Here is a 19,897-nt window from a genome sequence, read left to right as displayed (position 1 = left end):
GTTTAGTTTTATTTTGATTTTTGAGATGGAGTCTTGCTCTGTTGCCCAGGCTGGAGTGCAGTGATCTTGGTTCATTGCAACCTCTGCCTCCTGGATTCAAGCAATCCTCCTACCTCAGCCTCCCAAGTAGCTGGAATTACAAGCATGTGCCACCACCCCAAGCTAATTTTTTGTATTTTTAGTAGAGATGGGGTTTCACCATGTTGGCCAGGCTGGAGGCTGGTCTCAGACTCCTGACCTCAAGTGATCCCCGCCTACCTCATCCTTCCAAAGTGCTGGGATTACAGGTATGAGCCACCACACCTGGCTAGCCACTGCATTCAGCGGCACTGATATATTTCTGTTTCCACTAGAGGCTGGGCAAAGTGGCTCGTGCCTGTAATCCCAGTGCTTCGGGAGGCTGCTGCAGGAGGATGGCTTGAGGCCAGGAGTTCGAGACCGGCCTAGGCAACATAGCGAGACCCCATCTATACAAAAATTAAAAAAAAAAAAAAAGTTAACTAGGTATAGTGTCATGTGTCAGTAGTCACAGCTACTCTGGAGGCTGAGGCAGGAAGTTACCTAGAGCCCAGGAGTTTGAAGCTGCAGTGAGCTATGATCACACTACTGCACTCCAGTCTGGGCAAAAGAGCAAAACCCTGTCTCTTAAAAAAAAAGAAAAATATTGAAACTAGAAAGTGTAGGTGATACATTTATGGTGTGGAATGTTCAAAACACTTGGGGCTTCAATCAGCCAAGTCTAAAAAAACAAAAAGTTTTAACCTTATGATAGAAGATTAGTAAAAATAAATATAAATGTATGTGTTTAGGCTGGCGCGGTGGCTCATGCCCATAATCTTAGCACTTTGGGAGGCTGAGGTGGGCAAATCACCTGAGGTTAGGGGTTTGAGACCAGCCTGGCCAACATGATGAAACCCCATCTCTATGAAAAATAAAAAAGTTAACTGGGTGTGGTGGCATACTCCTGTAATCCCAGCTACTTGGGAGGCTGAGGCATGAGAATTACTTGAACCCAGGAGGCAGAGGTTGCGGTGAGCTGAGATTATGCCACTGCACTTTAGCCTGGGTGACAGAGAAAGACTCAAAAAAAAAATTACGTATTTAAGCCACATTGTTTTCTTATGATTCCTACCGTTAGCCAATTTTCAACTACCCGTTTGGATCACTTTGAATAATAAGGTCTCTACTGTATTATTGCCACTATAAAATTGTTTTTTCAATTTTGTTTGGTTTTGGAAAAAAGAAAGCTTGGTTTAATTCTGAAAAATCCATACAAATGGTTACAAATTTTTTATTTATTTTTTTAAACTGCTTATTTTTCACTCTCATGGTATTTCTTCAGTTAAGCAGAGGTACCCAGAGAAACTTTCATCTGAGGTCATCTTAAAAAAAAAAAGGAAAGAAAGATAACCTGGAAACACAAGTTTATGCATTGGTGATTTGCTGATTTCCTTTCCGTACAGTAGAAAACATGTTTCAGTTATTTTTATTACTATTTTAAAAGGATGGAAACATTTAAAAGTGAAATTTTCTCCTGGTGATCATGATGACATTAGGGAGATCACAGAGCTCTTCAGTGCACATTTGGAAAAACCACTGGGAACTGTTCTCTGCTGCCTTTTAGGTTTCATCTCCTCCCATTGCTCCCCACATACCGTGAAGTCCAGACTTAGAAAATTACTTCTAGTTCTTTGAAAATGTCACATACCATCATTTTTTTTTTCAAACAGAGTTTTGCTCTTGTTGCCCAGGCTGAAGTGCATTGGCGCCATCTCGGCTCACTGCAACCTTCACCTCCTGGGTTCAAGGAATTCTCCTGCCTCAGCCTCCCAAGTAGCTGGGATTACAGGCGCCCACCACCATGCCCAGCTAATTTTTGTATTTTTAGTAGAGACGGGTTTTCGCCATGTTGGCCAGGCTGGTCTCGAACTCCTGACGTCAGGTGATCGGCCTGCGTCAGCCTCCTAAAGTGCTGGCATTACAAGCGTGAGCCACCACGCCTGGCCACCATCATATCTTTTTTCATGTTGTTTTTTTCTTCTAAAATACGGGCCCTTAGATCAGGTCCACAGAGGGTACCCTGGAGAGCCTAGAGTTTCAAGATGCATGAACTTTCTGCAATTGTATTTAAATGCATGTTTGTGCGCGTATCTAAGCACTATGAAATAATATGTCATCTCTAGTCCAACTCAAAGGTTGATGTTGGTTAACCTCCTTCTCTTCACATTGCAAAATCCTTTGTAATACACTCCTAATCCAGCTTCTCCTCTTAACAGTCTACAGGTTATCAGGATAGAAAAGGAGATGGTATATACAAATGTGACTTCTATTCTAACTTAAAGGTACTAGTCTTCAGCAGATCAATTATTTATTATCATTTAAAAGCTTCATTCATTGTCAGGGCTTTTGGTGCTAAAGAGTGACTACTTGTGGTGTCCTTCCCAATTTTCAATAACAAAAGGGTTGGAGTTCCAACTTTCATACTTTCAGTATATCCCAAATTTCAGTAACAAAAATAGCAAAGGCTGGAAGTTTGAGACCAGCCTGGGCAACACAGCATGACCCCCATCTCTACAAAAAATTTAAAAATTAGCCAGGAGTGGTGACATGCACACGTAGTGCTTGCTACTTGGGAAGCTGAGACAGGTGGATCGCTTGTGCACAGGAGTTTGAGACTGCAGTGATCTATGATCACACTACTGCACGCTAACCTGGGTGACAGAGCAAGACCCAGTCTTAAAAAAATTGCTGAGGTATTTGCGCAATGAGTACCACCTACGTGCCAGGTACTGTGCTAGGCACAAGAGATTCTACAAGGGTGAAGATGGTTTTTACTTTCAAGAAGCACAGGAAACTATAGACAATTAACAGGGAATTAAATTGCAGTGAACTATGTATTTATATCTAGAACCTAAACCAGGCCTTTGGGGTGATGTGAAGAGGGGGAAACGTGATCGATTTTAGTGGTTATTAGGTTGTCTCACTGATATATTGTGGTCCTCTGTTAAATTAAATTTTCTAAAGGTACCTCGAAATCTGAGCACAGGAAGAAGAGAAATTAGCAGCCCATTTACTTAGCTAACAGGCTTGATGTAGTACTAAGCTTTGGGAACATCACAACAAACGAAAATTGGTTCTTCTTCTCCAGGGCTCAAGTGCTGTATCTGAGGAGGCCCACACCTTTAAACAAGTAGTTAAAATCAAGACAATCCATACTGTGATGGTAGTAGGTATAAAGCATGCAAGCCCCCCTGTATTTGCATAGCCTTATGCTTATATTTTGGGCTTTCTTCTTGATAAGCCTTAGCCTCCTCCGCTATAATGCTTGCTTTGGAGAGGTGACAGTGGGTGTGGGCAGGAGTAAGGAACATAACTGGCCTGTCACAGTAGAGGGAGACAGTTTGGGTTAGGAGTCTAGAATTTATGTGTTCTAATCCTGATTCATACATGTTTAGCTTATTTGTATGGCTTTTGTTTATACTCGTTCTCATGCACGTGCATCTGTTCTGATCCTCTTCTGATGTTCCTACTATTTAAAAAATATATATGTGGCACCATTTACTCTTAGTGTGTCGTCATGTTTTGAAGCAGTATGAATATAGGTATGTGTTTCTCACTTTATTCACAAAGCTTTGAGACAGCCCACAGTGAGATCATCTGCAGTAATGTTAAAATGTAGATACCAGTAACAAATTGGAATACTGGAAGGTTAAAATGAACAAAGATTAAGTTGTAGGTAATGGGTTTTCAGATAAGCATTATAGTATTTCAGTGAAAAGTAGAAAGAAAGTCATAAAGTAGTTTATACCAGTAGCTTATTCATTCCAGCATTCTATATCAGAGAGGCTCTAAGGGACATTTTGTTTACAAACTTCGAAATTTGCCCATCGTGACATTTATGGGGTCTAGCTCTGTACTTATCCTCAAACTAGCAATAATTACAATAAATTTTTGAGTGCTTATTACATACCAGGTTTTGTTTAAAGCACTTTTAATCATCGGAATCAACCTATGAGGCAGGAATTATTTTATAGCTGAGGAAACTGAGGGTCAGAGAAGTTCAGCAACTTCCTGTGGTCTCACACACACTTCTAACAGTATTAGCTACCAGGCAACGGTAAGGATTCAACCCAGACAGGCGTGCTCTCTAACAATACTGTCTCCCTGACTTCCCTAGATGAATGTTTAGGTATGAATAAAGAGGAAATGTCTATATAAAATGGCTGTTTGTGCTTTATTTTTCAAAGAGATCATCTTCAGATAGCAACGAAAATGAAATAAAGTCAAATGAAGAGCCACTTCTAAGAAAGAGTTCTCGCCGGTTTGTCATCTTCCCAATCCAGTATCCCGATATTTGGAAAATGTATAAACAGGCACAGGCTTCCTTCTGGACAGCAGAAGAGGTACGTGGCATTGCCTTCATGAGCATTCATGTCCAATAGTGCAGTGTTCCCTTCTTGTTTTACAGGATATTGAAAAACTTTAACTTATACATTGCTGAAGATCAGTTGTAGAAGTTAAGTTTTGGAATTACTGAGGCTAAATACAACGTTCTCAATGTTTTAGTTTAGATTACTATCTATAAACAAGTTTTCTGCTGCAACAATGGCATCTAATTCTGCCAGATTTTTATTTCCAATATATTTTAGAACCTTTTATTTTCTTTTGAAACAGAATATCGTTCTGTCACCCAGGCTGGAATGCAGTAACACAATCTCAGCTCACTGCAACCTCAGCCTCATGGGTTCAAGGGATTCTCCTGCCTCACCTTCCAAATAGCTGGGACTACGGGTGTGTGCCACCATGCCCTGCTAATTTTTGGTGTTTTTAGTAGAGACACGGTTTCACCATGTTGGCCATGATGGTCTCGATCTCCTGGCCTTGTGATCCACCCACTTCAGCCTTCCAAAGTGCTGGGATTACAGGCGTGAGCCACTGCATCTGGCCCGATTTTAGAACATTTTCTGTTTTTAAACATACTTTTAGTTTAGTATGGCCAACTAAGGCTAGTCTGACTGGTCTTATAAGGTCAGCAGAATAAGTAAAAAATTGCAGCTGTAGTCAAAAAATGAGTGAAAGCTGCAGCAACCCTGCTTTCAATTGAGAGACTTACCTGATTGTAGAAAAGTAGCTGCCACATGAAGAGTTTGATCTTCTTGGCGGTGGAATTCACAGTGCTGCTCCCAATTTGGCCGTGCCCTCAGCTACATCAAATGTGACAGATTTGCCACTAATAGATCAGCTGTAGAATACTTTTTGTTAATTCCACCTAGGAAATCATTTACGGAACACAGCAAACTAGAAAATATTTGCTGGTCGATAAGGACAGTGGTCATGAAAATGATTGCCCTGTAGTCTAACTGAACAAATAGTGCCTTTCTTCATCTTTAAATATGATGGGTAGTACCTTGACAGCACTCTTATTCTCTACAGTATAGAACACTCTCGTTCTGTATCTGTATGTGTTTGTATATGTATCTCTATAGATATATGTAGCTATTTGGATAGATATATTTGAATCTATTTTTCAAGAAATTAATTCTATAAATGTAAACACATGCTAATAATGTAGGCTCTGGGGTCAGACTGCCTAGGTATAAATCCTGTTCCACTACTTACTAGCTGTGGAACTGGGACAGTTGCTTAATCTCTCTGTGTATCCTCATTGGTAAATTAGGCTAATTGTACTTGGCTGTTTGGGTTGTGGGGGATTAATGAGATGTTTAAAATTGTAGTTGGCACTTGGTAAGCACTAAATAAATGTAAATTATTATTTTATATACAGAAAGGGAGAAGATTTAACCTTTCTAGGTTAAATCAGAAGGCACCAATGTTCAAGGCTTCTATTATACTAATTTTACCCACTTACCCATCTTTGTTATATTGGAGTGTTATATTGTCAACATCTTTGTTATATTATAGTTGACATATGGAGCAAAAAACCAACCACACAAAAACACCCGATATTTTCATACTGGGTCATAATGCTTGACACACCTGACTGTCCCTAACTGTCTGTGGTTTTTAGAAAGTTTTTTTGTTAGATATGGTTCAGAGAGCAAGTGGAATACACAGGTGGCTTTTTTATTCATCATGTTAAAAAGGTACTTATGATTCTTAGGATTCTTGAGATTAATTTGGAAATTAACTTGCATCTTTTCGTAAAGGTAATATATGACCTATAACAAAGAAACATTAGTTTTTGAAAACTGAAATTTGGTACATGTTTTGTAGGTAACATAGGAAGATTCAAATACATATTTTGAAGATAAGCCAAACACATTTTTAGTTTTACATATTTTTCATTTAAACAAATTATGTAAGTTACCATTTAATCAGCTTAAATGGTTGAGCTTAATTCTTAAATATGACTGATCAACAGAAACCCTGATAAAAAGACAATAAGTCTGGGGATTGGGACTTTTTTCTTTAAAGCCACTCAGGCAATTATGGTAATTGTCTAGTTTGGAATCAGTATTTAAATGATGAAATTGAGAATTTGCTCAAATAAGAAAAAGCTAGGCATGAAGGGAGTATGACCAATGTAGTATAAATAAAATTTATAAGGCTTTTGAAACCAAGTGTTCAAAGAAATAATTTTAATATTTAAGAGGAAGCATATTACAATATTAACATTTAATATCAAGTATATAATACATAAGAGGCTGGGTATGTTGGCTCATGCCTGTAATCCCAGCACTTTAGATGCCAAGATGGGCAGATCACTTGATGTCAGGAGTTCAAGACCAACCTGGACAACATGGTAAAACCCTGTCTCTACTAAAAATACAAAAATTAGCCAGGCATGGTGGCAGGTGCCTGTAATCCCAGCTACTCAGGACGTTGAGGCAGGAGAATAGCTTGAGCTTAGGTGGTGGAGGCTGCAGTGAGCCAAGATCATGCCACTGTATTCTATCCTGGGCAACAGAGTGAGACTGTCTCAAAAAATAAAAATAAAAAAAGTGGAGGGTTATAATATATAAGAACAAAGAGAGATGTCCTTCAGTTAAACCTGAGTTGAGCTTTTAATAGAACAGAACTTGATTTTTAAGTTGCATGTTTTAAAAGATGAAGACAAATATTTCCCTACCCTGCCCTGTTTTATCCCCAGTGCTTAGCACAGTGTCTGATGTGCAGTAAGTGCTTAGCAAACAAAGAATAAATTAATGGGAAAAAGGGTTTTAGAAAATAACACATGATTAAAAGAATGGGCCATTAGTCTTTTTTGGGGAGGTCAAAGATTGAGGCTTTGTTAGAGTAAATAAAAGAAGGGCAAAAGACAAGGACAATTACATATTTCAAATGTTTACGATGTGAATTATGGAAAATATTTAAAATATTTTTTCTGACCAAATTGAAGTAGGATAGTTTCTCTGATCCCGTCTTGGGCGGAAATTGGAGTATGGTTGCTGGAGCTAGCTGGCTGCTTCAGTGCTGGCAGAGGCAAACTCCACTCACTTGAACTCATTGTGCTCAACCCCTTGAGGGAGGGAGCATGCAGATGAGCAGGGCAGGAGCTTGGGCAAGTGCTTTTGGGCACTGGCAGGAGGAAAACTCCATGCCGGCCCTACCCCATGGCAGCATCCATGGGGAGTACCCACAACCCTTGAAACCCCAGAAGGAACGTGTTATAGTCAACCGTCTTTTAGCTTTTCCTGTCCGAGGATGGCTTAAGTTTTAACAGCTCAGTGTGCCCTCTGTCTTTTCACATGAAGCATTTGCTCTCTACCTGCAAGGACAGAGGGTCAGTGTGACAGCCTTTAGCATCTGCACCTGTGGCATCTAAGCCCTTGTTCAGCATCTAGGAAAAATCAGGTCATGTGAACAAATTGAAGGGTGGTGAATACAGAGGATTTTCTTGCCAATGAAAGTGGCTCTCAGTGGGAAGGGGAGCTGAAAAGGGAATGGAGTGGAAAGATAATCTACCCCTGGAGTTTGGCCATCCCTGGCTGACTCCTCTCCAAAGCAATGCTGTCAAGCTGTTCCTCTGAAGTTAAGTTGCTTCTCTCCGATGTTCAACCATAGTCTCTGACTTCCAGCTGCCTCTCCTCTTCTTCTCTCCTCTTCTCTGCCAGCAGAACCTGGAGTTTTTATGGGCCCAGAGTAGGGGAGAAGCGCCGGCCATGGGTGGTTTTGGAAAAGGCAACATTTGAATGGGAAAATAGGAATGCATGTTCTCACTTTGGGCCGAAGTTCCAGGATTGAGGGTGGAGCCCTAGCTGGGGACCACCGTCTTCTTCCCAGAATTTCCCTGCCTCCTGTCCCTATCAAAATGATATATGCTGTCATTATGTCTATATATGCTGTCTGGTGGCATTTGGAGGGGGGGGCCTTGGGAGGTAATTAGGTCATGTGGGTGGAGCCCTCATGAATAGGATTAGTGCCCTTATAAGAAGAGACATGAGAGATAAGAACCTCTCTCTCTGTCTCTGCTATGTGAGGATACAGCAAGAAGGTGGCCATCTGTAAACCAGGAAGAGGACTTCACCAAGAACCCAACCATGCTGGCATCCTAATCTTGGGCTTCCAGCTTCCAGAAATGTTAAAAATAATAGTAATTAAAAAAAGGATGTTGTTTAAGCAACCCAGTCTATGGTAATTTGTTATAGCCCCCAGAACTGACTAAGACAAGGTACATTTAAAAACTATTTTTGGCTGAATGCAGTGGCTCAGGCCTGTACTCCCAGCACTTTGGGAGACCAAGGCAGGCCGATCACTTGAGCTCACTAGTTTGAAACCAGCCTAGGCAACATGACAAAACCCTGTCACTACCAAAAATACAAAAAATTAGCCAGGCATGGTGCTGTGTGCCTGTGGTTCTACTTGTTCCTTTGGCGGCTGAGGTGGGAGGATTGCTTGAGCCCAGGAGGCAGAGGTTACAGTGAGCTGAGATTGTGCCACTGCACTCCAAACTGGGTGACAGAGTGAAACCCCATCTCAAAAATTAAAAAAAAAAGACAAATTTTAAATTGTACATTTCACCAAATTCTAAAGTACATCTCCCTTGATTCCAAGGACTAATTCTAATGAACATTTTCACATATATTTCCATTCCCAATGGAAGCCATCACTATAAAATGTTTTAAAAAACAGTTTGTTGGCCACTTCTGGTGGCTCAAGCCTGTAATCCCAACACTTTGACAGGCCAAGGTGGGAGGCTTGCTTGAGGCCAGGAGATTGAGACCAGTCTGGGCAACATAGTGAGACCCTGTCTCTTTAAAAACAAAACAAAACAAAACAGAAACAAAACAAAACTCAGGTTGTTACCTGCCTAGCATTACTTCTGGATATAAAAGTAGATTGCCTGGTAGTAAAGTAGCAGCTACAGTTGGTTAATAGGTGCCTAATTATCTATCTAACACCATAGCAAATATTATATAAAATATTAAAGCAATGACTGTTGAGAAGCATTAGTTTATTCACTTCAGTGCCTTCTTGACTAGTTTTTACTCTCCTTCCACCTCTTTTAATCCTTCTTTCATTTGCTCCAGTGCCACTAGATTATGTTAATTTTAATATTTTTAAAGTGCATCCTGGCCAACTTAATTGACCAGAAAATTCAATTCTGTTATAATTTTTTAAAGGTAAGTGTTACTGTGTATGTTTAAGGTGTAGGACATGATGTTATAAGATATATCTATATATATGTAGTAAAATGGTTACCATAGCGTAACAAATTAACATTTCCTTTGCCTCACATAGTTAGCTATTTCCCCCTCCCCCACCAAGAGTAGCTGTAATCTACTCATTTAACAAACATTCTGAATACAATACACTATTATTAACATAATGTTTTTGTTTTATTTCTTTGCAATGCTGACATCTTTCTTTTTCCATAGTTTACTGGTAGTAGCATATTCCTACTTAACTTTACAATGGAAGTTAGTTTCCCAAACACGTTGAGAAGAACTTAACTCCAAATTAAAATTTTTGAATATCTTTTTATTCCAGGTTGACTTATCAAAGGATCTGCCTCACTGGAACAAGCTTAAAGCAGATGAGAAGTATTTCATCTCTCACATTTTAGCCTTTTTTGCAGCCAGTGATGGAATTGTAAATGAAAATTTGGTAAGGTTTTTGTTTGATTTAACTTTTGTTCTCCGTTAGCAGTTAAATGGTGATAATGTCAGTAAGACTATTAAATTGAGCCAGAGAAAAGATGTCTAAAACATGAACTAGATGAAGCTTAACTCTTTAAATATTTTTCTGATGAACTGATTATCCTTTGACCAGCAAACTATTATGAAACCAAGCATAAACATACCATACCAGTCAAATCTACTTACAATGCATTAACATGAGTTTGATTTTTACCCTCAGATGGTAAGCTTAATAGAGAACCTGCACCTTAATAACCTTTATAATAATTATGCTCTGTAATAGAACACTGGGTTCTGGCTCCCCATTTTAGAACTTGATTATGGTTGATCAGGAGGCATAACTTCTTAAAAAGAAAGATAAGAACTTTCATCATGAACTCGAAGAGGCTTTAAGATCCCTCTACTGTCAGGAAAAAAATGACTTTAGATCAGTTCTACAAAGCAAAGCATTATTTTTGGTAGATGTTCTAAAATGTATTTGGCTCTATAGGCAGTATCTCTACCTAACAGGTCAATTTTTTTAATGCTTAGGAATTTAATTTACCATGGAGGATTGATGGATAGGCAGTATTGCCTAGGATGCTGCCTAAAATAATCCACAAGGTCTTTCTGACCTGTTCCTTACATGACAGGCAGTTTTTAAGTGATAATGCTGATGTCCAGATTCTGACTTGCAGTGTTTAACGAGAGCCTATAGAAGTGGATATATCTGTTTCCCTTATCTTCTTAGGTGGAGCGCTTTAGTCAGGAGGTGCAGGTTCCAGAGGCTCGCTGTTTCTATGGCTTTCAAATTCTCATCGAGAATGTTCATTCAGAGATGTACAGTTTGCTAATAGACACTTACATCAGAGATCCCAAGAAAAGGTATTATTGTTGGGATTTTATTTACAAAATATTGCTTATTGCTTGGTTATGTTCAGAGCAGAATTTATTCCAAAACTCAGTGTTAAGGAAAGATTATTCAAGTATGGAAGTTTCTGAGCATAATATTTTCTATTGCTTAATAATGTGTTGGCTTAAAAAAAAAAAACTTGTTATAGAACCAGTTAACCTTTAGATATTTTATCTTTAAGAACTGTTCAGTAGCATCTTCTGTTTAGGAATTGAATATTCAAATTTAGCTGGTTTTGTGTGAGACCAAATCTAAATCAATAATTTGAATTTTATTTCTGTTTTATGGCAAGAAAATAAATGTAAATAAAAAATTAAAAATGTAGAAAAACTACAGATCTGGTAACATACCATAGAGTTACAATTATTATCTCTGATTAAACTATTACAGTGTAGTCCAATTGAGAAAAACAAGTGAATAACTCTGCTATTCATTCTTTTGTTTTTATAGGGAATTTTTATTTAATGCCATTGAAACCATGCCATATGTTAAGAAAAAAGCAGATTGGGCCTTGCGATGGATAGCAGATAGAAAATCTACTTTTGGTATGTGGCTCTAATTTATGTATGATCAGATTTGCCTCAGGTGATAGGACAGTATTTTATGTGGTGTGACTATCCAGTACTAATCAAAAAGTTACAGCATGGAAAAGGAGTACAAATGTCTCAAATGCACCTTTATCAAAATCATTATTCCTAATGATTAATTAGAAACTGGTGGTAAAAATAAAGCTGTTATCTATTCTACTTAATAAGTTGCAAGTTGAAAAGTCAAGATGTTCGCACATAATGACAGTTAAATAGGAGTCAGTCACATAGAATCTAACAAGATAATATTATAGCAATCCACAGTTTATATCTGTTTTTAAGTTTATTTCAGGATTTTTTTTTTTTTTTTGAGACAGAGGCTCACTCTGCTACCCAGGCTGGAGTGCAGTGACATGATCTTTGCTCACTGCAACTGCTGTCTCCCAGGTTCGAGCAATTCTCCCTGCCTCAGTCTCCTAAGTAGCTGGGATTATAGGTGCCTGCCACCAAGCCCAGCTAGTTTTTGTATTTTTTAGTAGAGATGGGGATTTCGCCATGTCGGACAGGCTGGTCTTGAACTCCTGATCTCAGGTGGTCCACCTGCCTTGGCCTCCCAAAGTGCTGGGATTACAGGTGTGAGCCACCTCATCTGGCCTATTTTAGGAATTTAAAGCAAATGAAATCTTAACATTTTCAGGAAACAATCTAGTTTCTCAAAAAGATTAGTGTGGTCAACCAGGACAAAAAACAATTTGTAATAACAGTCTTATTTTTCATAGGTAAGCTAAATGCAAACACCCTTCTGGTGAGTTGAGATCCTGTATCATTTTTTAAGGAAGTATCTTGTATTATGTCTTATACATAGTAGTTGCTCAGTAAATATTTACTAAATCTAATTAAAATATTTATATATCATTTGGATAGTTCTAAGTACCCATTTCATTCTTATCTATTTTTAATTGGTGTTCTTTATTTTCTGGTTTTATTTGTTATGTTGGGAAGCAAGTCTCAAAATTTTTGGTCTCAGGCCCCTTTGTGCTCTTAAAAATTATTGAGAGCTCCAGAGTGCCTTTATTTGGGTAGGTTATAGCTATTGATATTTCTGCATTAGCAATTAACATTGAGAAAATTTTAAAATATTTATTAGTACATTCTAAGATAGCAGTAAGTAACCCATTACATTTTAATACAGATAACATTTTTCTATAAGTTTCTATATTTTCCAAAAAAAGAGTAGCACCTTCCTTTATATTTCTATAAATCTTTTAAAGTCTGACTTAATAGAAAACAGTTGGAGTACCATATCTGCCTTTGCATTCAATTTGTTGCAGTGTGTGTGTGTGTGTGTGTGTGTGTGTATATATATATATATATATATATAATATGCCTCATTTAAATATGTGTTATAGTTAGAAAAGGGAGGAATATTTTGTTAAGCTTTTCAAATTATTATGGATATGTCATGTAGCCTCTAGAAAATAACATTGTAAAGTATGAGAGACTGTTAATTAAAACATGTGAATAATCCCTTAATGCTATTATGAAAATAGTTTTGACCTCACAGATCTCCTGGGTCTGTGGCTCTCTCAGGGACTCCTGGACTACACCCAAGAACCAGTGATGTAGTCTGTATATCGGCCAGCATGTAGTATATCAGGGATGAAACAGATGTGTTTGCCTCCTTGCCTTCAGTTTATTTCAAGAATGAGAAAAGCAGCCAGTCTCAGTGGCTCGTGCCTGTAATCCCAGTGCTTTGGGAGGCTGAGGCAGGATGATCACTTGAGGCCAGCAGTTTAAGACCAGTCTGGGTAACAAAGCAAGACCCCAATCTCTACAACAAATTTAAAAACTAGCCAGGTGTGGTGGTGTGCACCTGTAGACCCTGTTACTTGGGAGGCTGAGGGAGGAGGACCACTTAAGCCCAGCAGTTTGAGGCTGCAGTGAGCTGTGATCCACTGTGCTCTAGCCTGGGTGACAGAGCAAGACCCAGACTCTAAAAAAATTTTCTTTAAAAAGAGGAAGGAGGAAAGCACTGGTTATCAATATATATAAAATTCAACTGGAGAATTTGTGGAAAAACTCTTAAGTAACCTGCCAAAGGTAATGTGGGAGACCCAGGTGGGACTGAGGAATCTGCATTTTGTATTCAGCTGATTCCCTCACAAGGAGCTTCAGAAACACTTTGGGAAATGCTGGCTTTAGAGAAAAAAGAAGGGAAAAGGCAGAGTGTTCCATATACACTGAAAATATTAGTATGGATAGATAGTGTTGGAAAATGATGAGCAGGCCCACGGAAAGCATGTATTTCATGAACTACCCAAGAAAGACAACCTAGAAATAGAGAAACTGGGGAAGGAAGGCTGGCAGTCACCACGTAACTACATGAGGATACCAGCTAGATTATCCGTATTGCTTAATCTCAAGGCAAACCCCATTTGGGGTTCTAATTTAGGGTCTCAGAGGAAAGAACATGTTCCAAAATTGTGGAGGGGGAGTTGAATGGGTGGAGAGTGGAACAGAGAAAGGGAAAAGAGTGAATAGTGCATTGGTGGCTCTCCTTTTTGGGAGTGGAGCTAAAAGACAATAACCTGAAAATACATATTGCCTTGTTTTGCTGCACACTGCTACTTTACTTTAACCAGCTGAGGACGTGCTGTTTTATGAACTGATTGGGCCACCTGCACCGTTGGTAGCTATAAGTTGACAAGGGCAGCTCTTTCATCTGGCTCAGGGTTTTGCCTAACATTTTTGGTGACCTTAGTGCTTTTTGCGCTAAGATCCAGCATAGCAACTATTTTTTCCTTATATCCAGACTCTTACAAGCCTTTATTTTGAGCTAAAAAGAAACTAAGAATATTTTTTAAAACATCGTTAGTTTGTCTGAAAGTTTACATTATAAGGAGATTGAATTCCTATAGAGCTAAAATTTTCCTAATTATATATCTGCATAGTTTTTTTTAAAATTGAGATATCCTCTTTAATTTTTTTTTTTTTTTAAACAGAGTCTTGCTCTGTCCCCCAGACTTGAGTACAGTGGTACAGTCTCAGGTCACTGCAACTTCCACCTCCCAGGTTCAAGTGATTCTCCTGCCTTAGCCTCCTGAGTAGCTGGCATTGTAGGCCTCCTCCACCATGCCTGGCTAATTTCTGTATTTTTAGTAGAGATGGAGTTTTTCTATCTTGGTCAAGCTGGTCTTGAACTCTTGACCTCATGATCCACCCACCTTGGCCTCCCAAAGTGCTGGGATTATGGGCGTGAGCCACTGCACCTGACCCATCCTGTTTAATTTTTAAAATCTCTTTAAATAACTTTAAAACATATGTAGATTAAATCTTAATATATGTAATGAAATTTCATTTCAAGCCCAAAGAAGTATTAGTCACACAGTCTTAGTACATTGCCATCATAGAGGTCAGCTGTATCTTAAAAATATATCCTACTTTCCCCCTCTGAAATGAATCTTAAGGCCTTTACATTCACTGTAGTTTTTAGAAAAAATGTTCTGGAAGCCTCTTTTTACTTCACTTATGTTCTCAAAAAAATTGTAAAATGTACCATTTATAATCCTTTAATCTCCAAAAAGGAGTAGCCTTCTATAACTATGTTACTATTTTCATTCTTTAGTATTCACATGAATGTATAGAATGGTTGCAATACCAATTTTCCACTAGGCATAGTGATTTGCACCTGTAATCCCAGCTTCTTGTGAGGCTGAGATGAGAGGATGGCTTGAGCCAGGAGTTCAAACCAGCCAGGGCAACGTAGAGAGACCTTAGCTCTAAAAAAGTAAAAAAATTAGTCAGGCATGGTGATACACGCCTATAGTCCCAGCTATGTCAGAGGCTGAGGTGGGAGCATTGTTTGAGTTTGAGACTGTTTGAACCATTAGTGTACCACTGCACTGCAGCCCGGGTGACAAGAGTAAGACTGTCTCTAATAAAAATGTAAATATCAATTTTTCTTTTATTCACATATTTGTGTTTGTATTTAATTATAGTCTACTTCCCTTACAGATAATTGTCCATGTGATGTTACCTTAATGCCAATGAAAAATGTATCAATAACTATCAGTTATCCTAATAGTAAGATAAAAGATACAGTAAGTTTTATGTTAAATTAATGACAAATCTCTATCTTAAGAATAGTGATGATGATGACAACGACAGTTTTTGAGATAGGGGCTCCTCTGTCGCCAGGTGGAGTGCAGTGGTGTGATCATAGTGCACTGCAGCCTTGACCTCCTGAGCTCAAGCATTCCTCCCACATCAGCCTCCCGGGTAGCTGTGACTACAGGTGTGCACCACCACACCCAGCTAATTTTTAAATTTTTTGTAGAGAAAGGGGTTTTGCTATGTTGCCCAGGCTGGTCTCTAACTCCTGCATTCAAGTGATCCCCCTACCTCGGCCTACCAAAGTGCTGGTATTACAGATGTGTGCCACTGTGCGCTTGGCCTAGAATGGATTTTAATGTCTTCTGTCATCTGGTACTTACATAGGTTCCATTAAGTCAGTTTAGGACTCGTTTATTGACTTCTTTGTGTTTGGTCTTGTGACATGTACTGAGATATAAACTGTGATGTCACCTATAAAAAAGGTTGTAATGCACTCAAGCACTCAGCTGCCTTTATGTCACAGTTTTATAGACCAAACCTTTTTCCTTAGACATACATAATACTTTTCTCAAGCATATGCAGTGTGGTGACATAAGCACCTTGTGAATGACCTTTTGGGTTAGACCTCTTATCATCCTGGTAATGTTACAGATAGGATGCCACTGTAGACAATTTATTAATAGGAGATGGACCTCTACAAAGTCCTTGCCGAACCCTTAAAATTGGCCCTTTTATATTTAGCAGAAAACAGTATTTTTGCTTATGTTATGGGGACTTTTTATCTAACAGATATATTTATTATCCTCACTTGGGTTTATCTTTTTTTTAATTGCAAATGCATGCCAATGGTTTTTGAAATGTCTACAGATAGTCTCTAAGATACCACAGGTTTCTAAAAATAATAAACTTAAGCAACCTCTCCTCCTTTCAGAGGAGGACATTTGTCATAAAGTCTACCATCTATTCTCCAGTCCAGTATACACACACATATGTATACATACTGCACACATATGCATGTACCTGCACTCACAGTCATGTGTGGTGCACATGTAAATCACCTCTTGTTTTGAGTATGGAAGGCCATTCTTTGTCCAGACAACAAGACCTATAGAAGTTCATTGTCTGACAGAGGATTTGAAGGAGGCATACCTTTCTGCTCCAGTAGGTGGAGGTGGCACATTTTCTCCTATGGAGATCTTTGGCTGTGGTACTAACTTGTGTATTTTGTTTCTTTGCAAAACAGTTGTGGTGTTTATTGTTTATATATATATATATATATATATATATATATATATATATACATATATATATATATACACACATATATATATATATATATATATATATATATATATATATATGTGCCAATGTTTGCAGTGTGTGATATTTCAAAAACTGAAACTATTTTATGTCTCCCAGGGGAAAGAGTGGTGGCCTTCGCTGCTGTAGAAGGAGTTTTCTTCTCAGGATCTTTTGCTGCTATATTCTGGCTAAAGAAGAGAGGTCTTATGCCAGGACTCACGTTTTCCAATGAACTCATCAGCAGAGATGAAGTAAGGAATGGAATGTTTTTCTGGTTATATTTGCATTCATATTTGATGTTCATCTATTTTTCTTTCCTTTCTTTCTTTTTATTTGAGACAGGATCTCACTGTGTCACCCAGGCTGGAGTACAGAGAGTACATGGCTCACTGCCACCTTGAGTTCCCTGGGCTCAAGCACTCCTCCCCTCAGCCTCCTGTGTTGCTGGGACTACCGGCATACTACACTATAACTGGCCTAATTTTTTTTTTTTGAGACGGAGTCTATCTAGCTCTGTTGCCCAGGCTGGAGTGCAGTGGCGTGATTTTGGCTCACTGCAACCTCCAACTTTTGGCTCAAGCAATTCTCCTGCCTCAGCCTCATGAGTAGCTGGAACTACAGATGTGTGCCACCACACCTGGCTAAATTTTTGTATTTTTAGTAGAGATGGAGTTTCACCATGTTAGCCAGGATGGGCTCAATCTCCTAACCTCATGATCTTCCTGCCTTGGCCTCCCAAAGTGCTGGGATTACAGGTGTGAGCCACTGTACCTGGCCTACCTGGACTAATTTTTGTTTTTTTTTTTTTTTGTTTTTTAGACATGAGGTTTCACCATGTTGCCTAGGCTGGTCCTGAGCTACTGGGCTTAAGTGATTTGCCTGCCTCAGCCTCCCAAAGTGCAGGGATTACAGACATGAACCACTGTGCCCCTCCCATTTATTTTTCTTTCTCCTGAAAAATGCTGTGGTGACACACGTATTGTGGTAATTAAAATAGGTAGTCACACCTTCTTGCTTTTAAGACACTGCATTTTCCTCTGATGCCTCTTAACATTTTTCCTCAGTCTCCTGGTCATTCTTAATATCAGTATCCTCCTAGGTTCCCACTCTGGCATGTACATGCCCTCCTGACTGATCTTATTTACTCCCATGGAATCAGCTACCATCTAAATGCTCATAACTCCCAAAACTTTCCCTTTGTCCCAGATATTCTTTCCTAAGTCCCAAACCAATGTATGCTAGTACATGTTAGACATTTTCCCCTTGAAGTTCCCCCAGGTATCTCAAACCTTTTCTTTCAGAAATCAAACTCAACATCTTTCTCCAAAAATTTGTTATTCCTTCTGTTTTCCCTGTTTCACTGAGTGTCTTTACGCTTCTTTCCAGTTAACTAATTTGAAATCTAGGAGTCATTTTAGATTGCTTCTTTTCTTTTTCAGCCACATGCAGTCAGCAACTAAACCTGGTCTCCCTCTGCCTCCTATACCTTTTCCATGTTTCTTACCACCTTTTTTTTTTTTAAGTTTTTTTGGATTACATTCTCAGAAGAGACATCCCAGAACTTCCCTGATCAATTAGATGAAAGTGTCCACTCTTTCCTTTATGTATCCATTTGAAACCTGAACCTGTCTGTGTCTTAGAGTCCACAGCCTGTATTGTACTTCTTATTTCTTTCCTCTGCTAGACCTTAAGCTCCTTAGTGCAGGTACCTTGTCTTATTTATCTTTCTATTCTTAGTGTTTTTGGCTATTTTAGCCATTCAGTTTACATTTATTGCCTGTGCTAATCCTTAACTTCTCTGAACCTTTGTTTCTATAACTATATAATTTAACCATTTTGTTAGAATGCAATAAAATAGTGTATATGAAAGTATTTTTTAAATGCCATAAAAGCTTCATATAATTACTTTTTGCTTTGTCATGTCTTTAAATTTCTAATAACTTTTATTAGAAATGTCATATAGGATTATTATAGAGAATTGAGAGAATAAAAAATTAATCTCAACACACAGAACCACATTTACTGTTTTGTTAAAATCTTTCTTTCTAGATTTTTTTCTATATTCTATTTAGATACATAAACATTTTAATCATTTAGGTTTTTAGGAGTTGAGATGTTCTTTTTCCACTTGGCAAAATACTGCAATCGTTTTTCTATGACATTAGAATCTTTTGAAAATAATAAGTTTTGTTAAATATATGATATTCTAATGAATGAATCATTTATTTGACAACCCTGTCTCACTGTAGCTTCGACCTCCTGGGCTCAAGCAGTCCTCCTACCTCAACCTCCTAAGTAGCTGAACTACATGTGTTTAATTAACCACCACATCTGGCTAATTTTAAAAAAAAGTTTTTTGTAGACACAGGGTCTCACTGTGTTGCTCAGGCTGGTCTGGAACTCCTGGGCCCAAGTGATTTGCCCACTTTGGCCTCCCAAAGTGCTAGGATTACAGGCATGATCCCCCGTGCCCAGCCTTCCAGATTAACTTTTGAATTAAAAACAATTCCATTTAGGCACTTGACCTCTATGCCCACTTGGGACTCTTCCAAGCGTACTTTCCCTTCTTTTCTCCTCTAAAGCCTTTTAAAATAAATTACACACACACACACACACACTCATTCATTCTCTCCTTCCCCCCCACACCCCCTCTTTCTGTCTCTCTCTCTCCCCCCGCCTAGGGATTTTGATTGGTATTGCTTTCTGTAATAGATTGTCTGTCACTTTTAATCAACACGTTAACAGCTTTCAGCCTTGATGGTAATTTCTTCTTTCTTCCTTTTTTCAGCCTTGATGGTAATTTCTTCTTTCTTCCTTTTTTTTTTTTTTTTTTTTATTTCTTCTTTCTTCCTTTTTTTTTTTTTTTTTTTTTTAAAAATTTTTTTTTTTTTTTTTTTGAAGCAGAGTCTCACTGTCACCCAGGCTAGAGTCCAGTGGCGTGATCTCTGCTCACTGCAGCCTTG

General features: G+C 38.5%; 1 protein-coding gene across 7 annotated transcripts in view; it reads left to right on the top strand.

The window, feature by feature from the left end:
- Positions 1-19,897, top strand: part of RRM2B (ribonucleotide reductase regulatory TP53 inducible subunit M2B) — a 31,950-nt gene that overhangs the window by 4,684 nt on the left and 7,369 nt on the right. For all 7 annotated transcript variants that reach the window (XM_037738653.1, XM_037738651.1, XM_037738650.1 and 4 more), the window contains 5 exons: positions 4,248-4,403; positions 9,952-10,068; positions 10,831-10,964; positions 11,443-11,537; positions 17,052-17,185. In XM_037738653.1, coding sequence (XP_037594581.1) covers positions 4,248-4,403; positions 9,952-10,068; positions 10,831-10,964; positions 11,443-11,537; positions 17,052-17,185 — 636 coding nt within the window. The remainder of the gene's footprint in view (positions 1-4,247; positions 4,404-9,951; positions 10,069-10,830; positions 10,965-11,442; positions 11,538-17,051; positions 17,186-19,897) is intronic.

The sequence above is a fragment of the Cebus imitator genome, unplaced genomic scaffold, assembly GCF_001604975.1.
Source record: "Cebus imitator isolate Cc_AM_T3 unplaced genomic scaffold, Cebus_imitator-1.0 Scaffold56, whole genome shotgun sequence".
Taxonomy (NCBI): Eukaryota; Metazoa; Chordata; class Mammalia; order Primates; family Cebidae; genus Cebus; species Cebus imitator.
The sequence above is the reverse complement of the archived record's forward strand: the minus strand, read 5'-3'. Positions and strand labels throughout refer to the sequence as shown.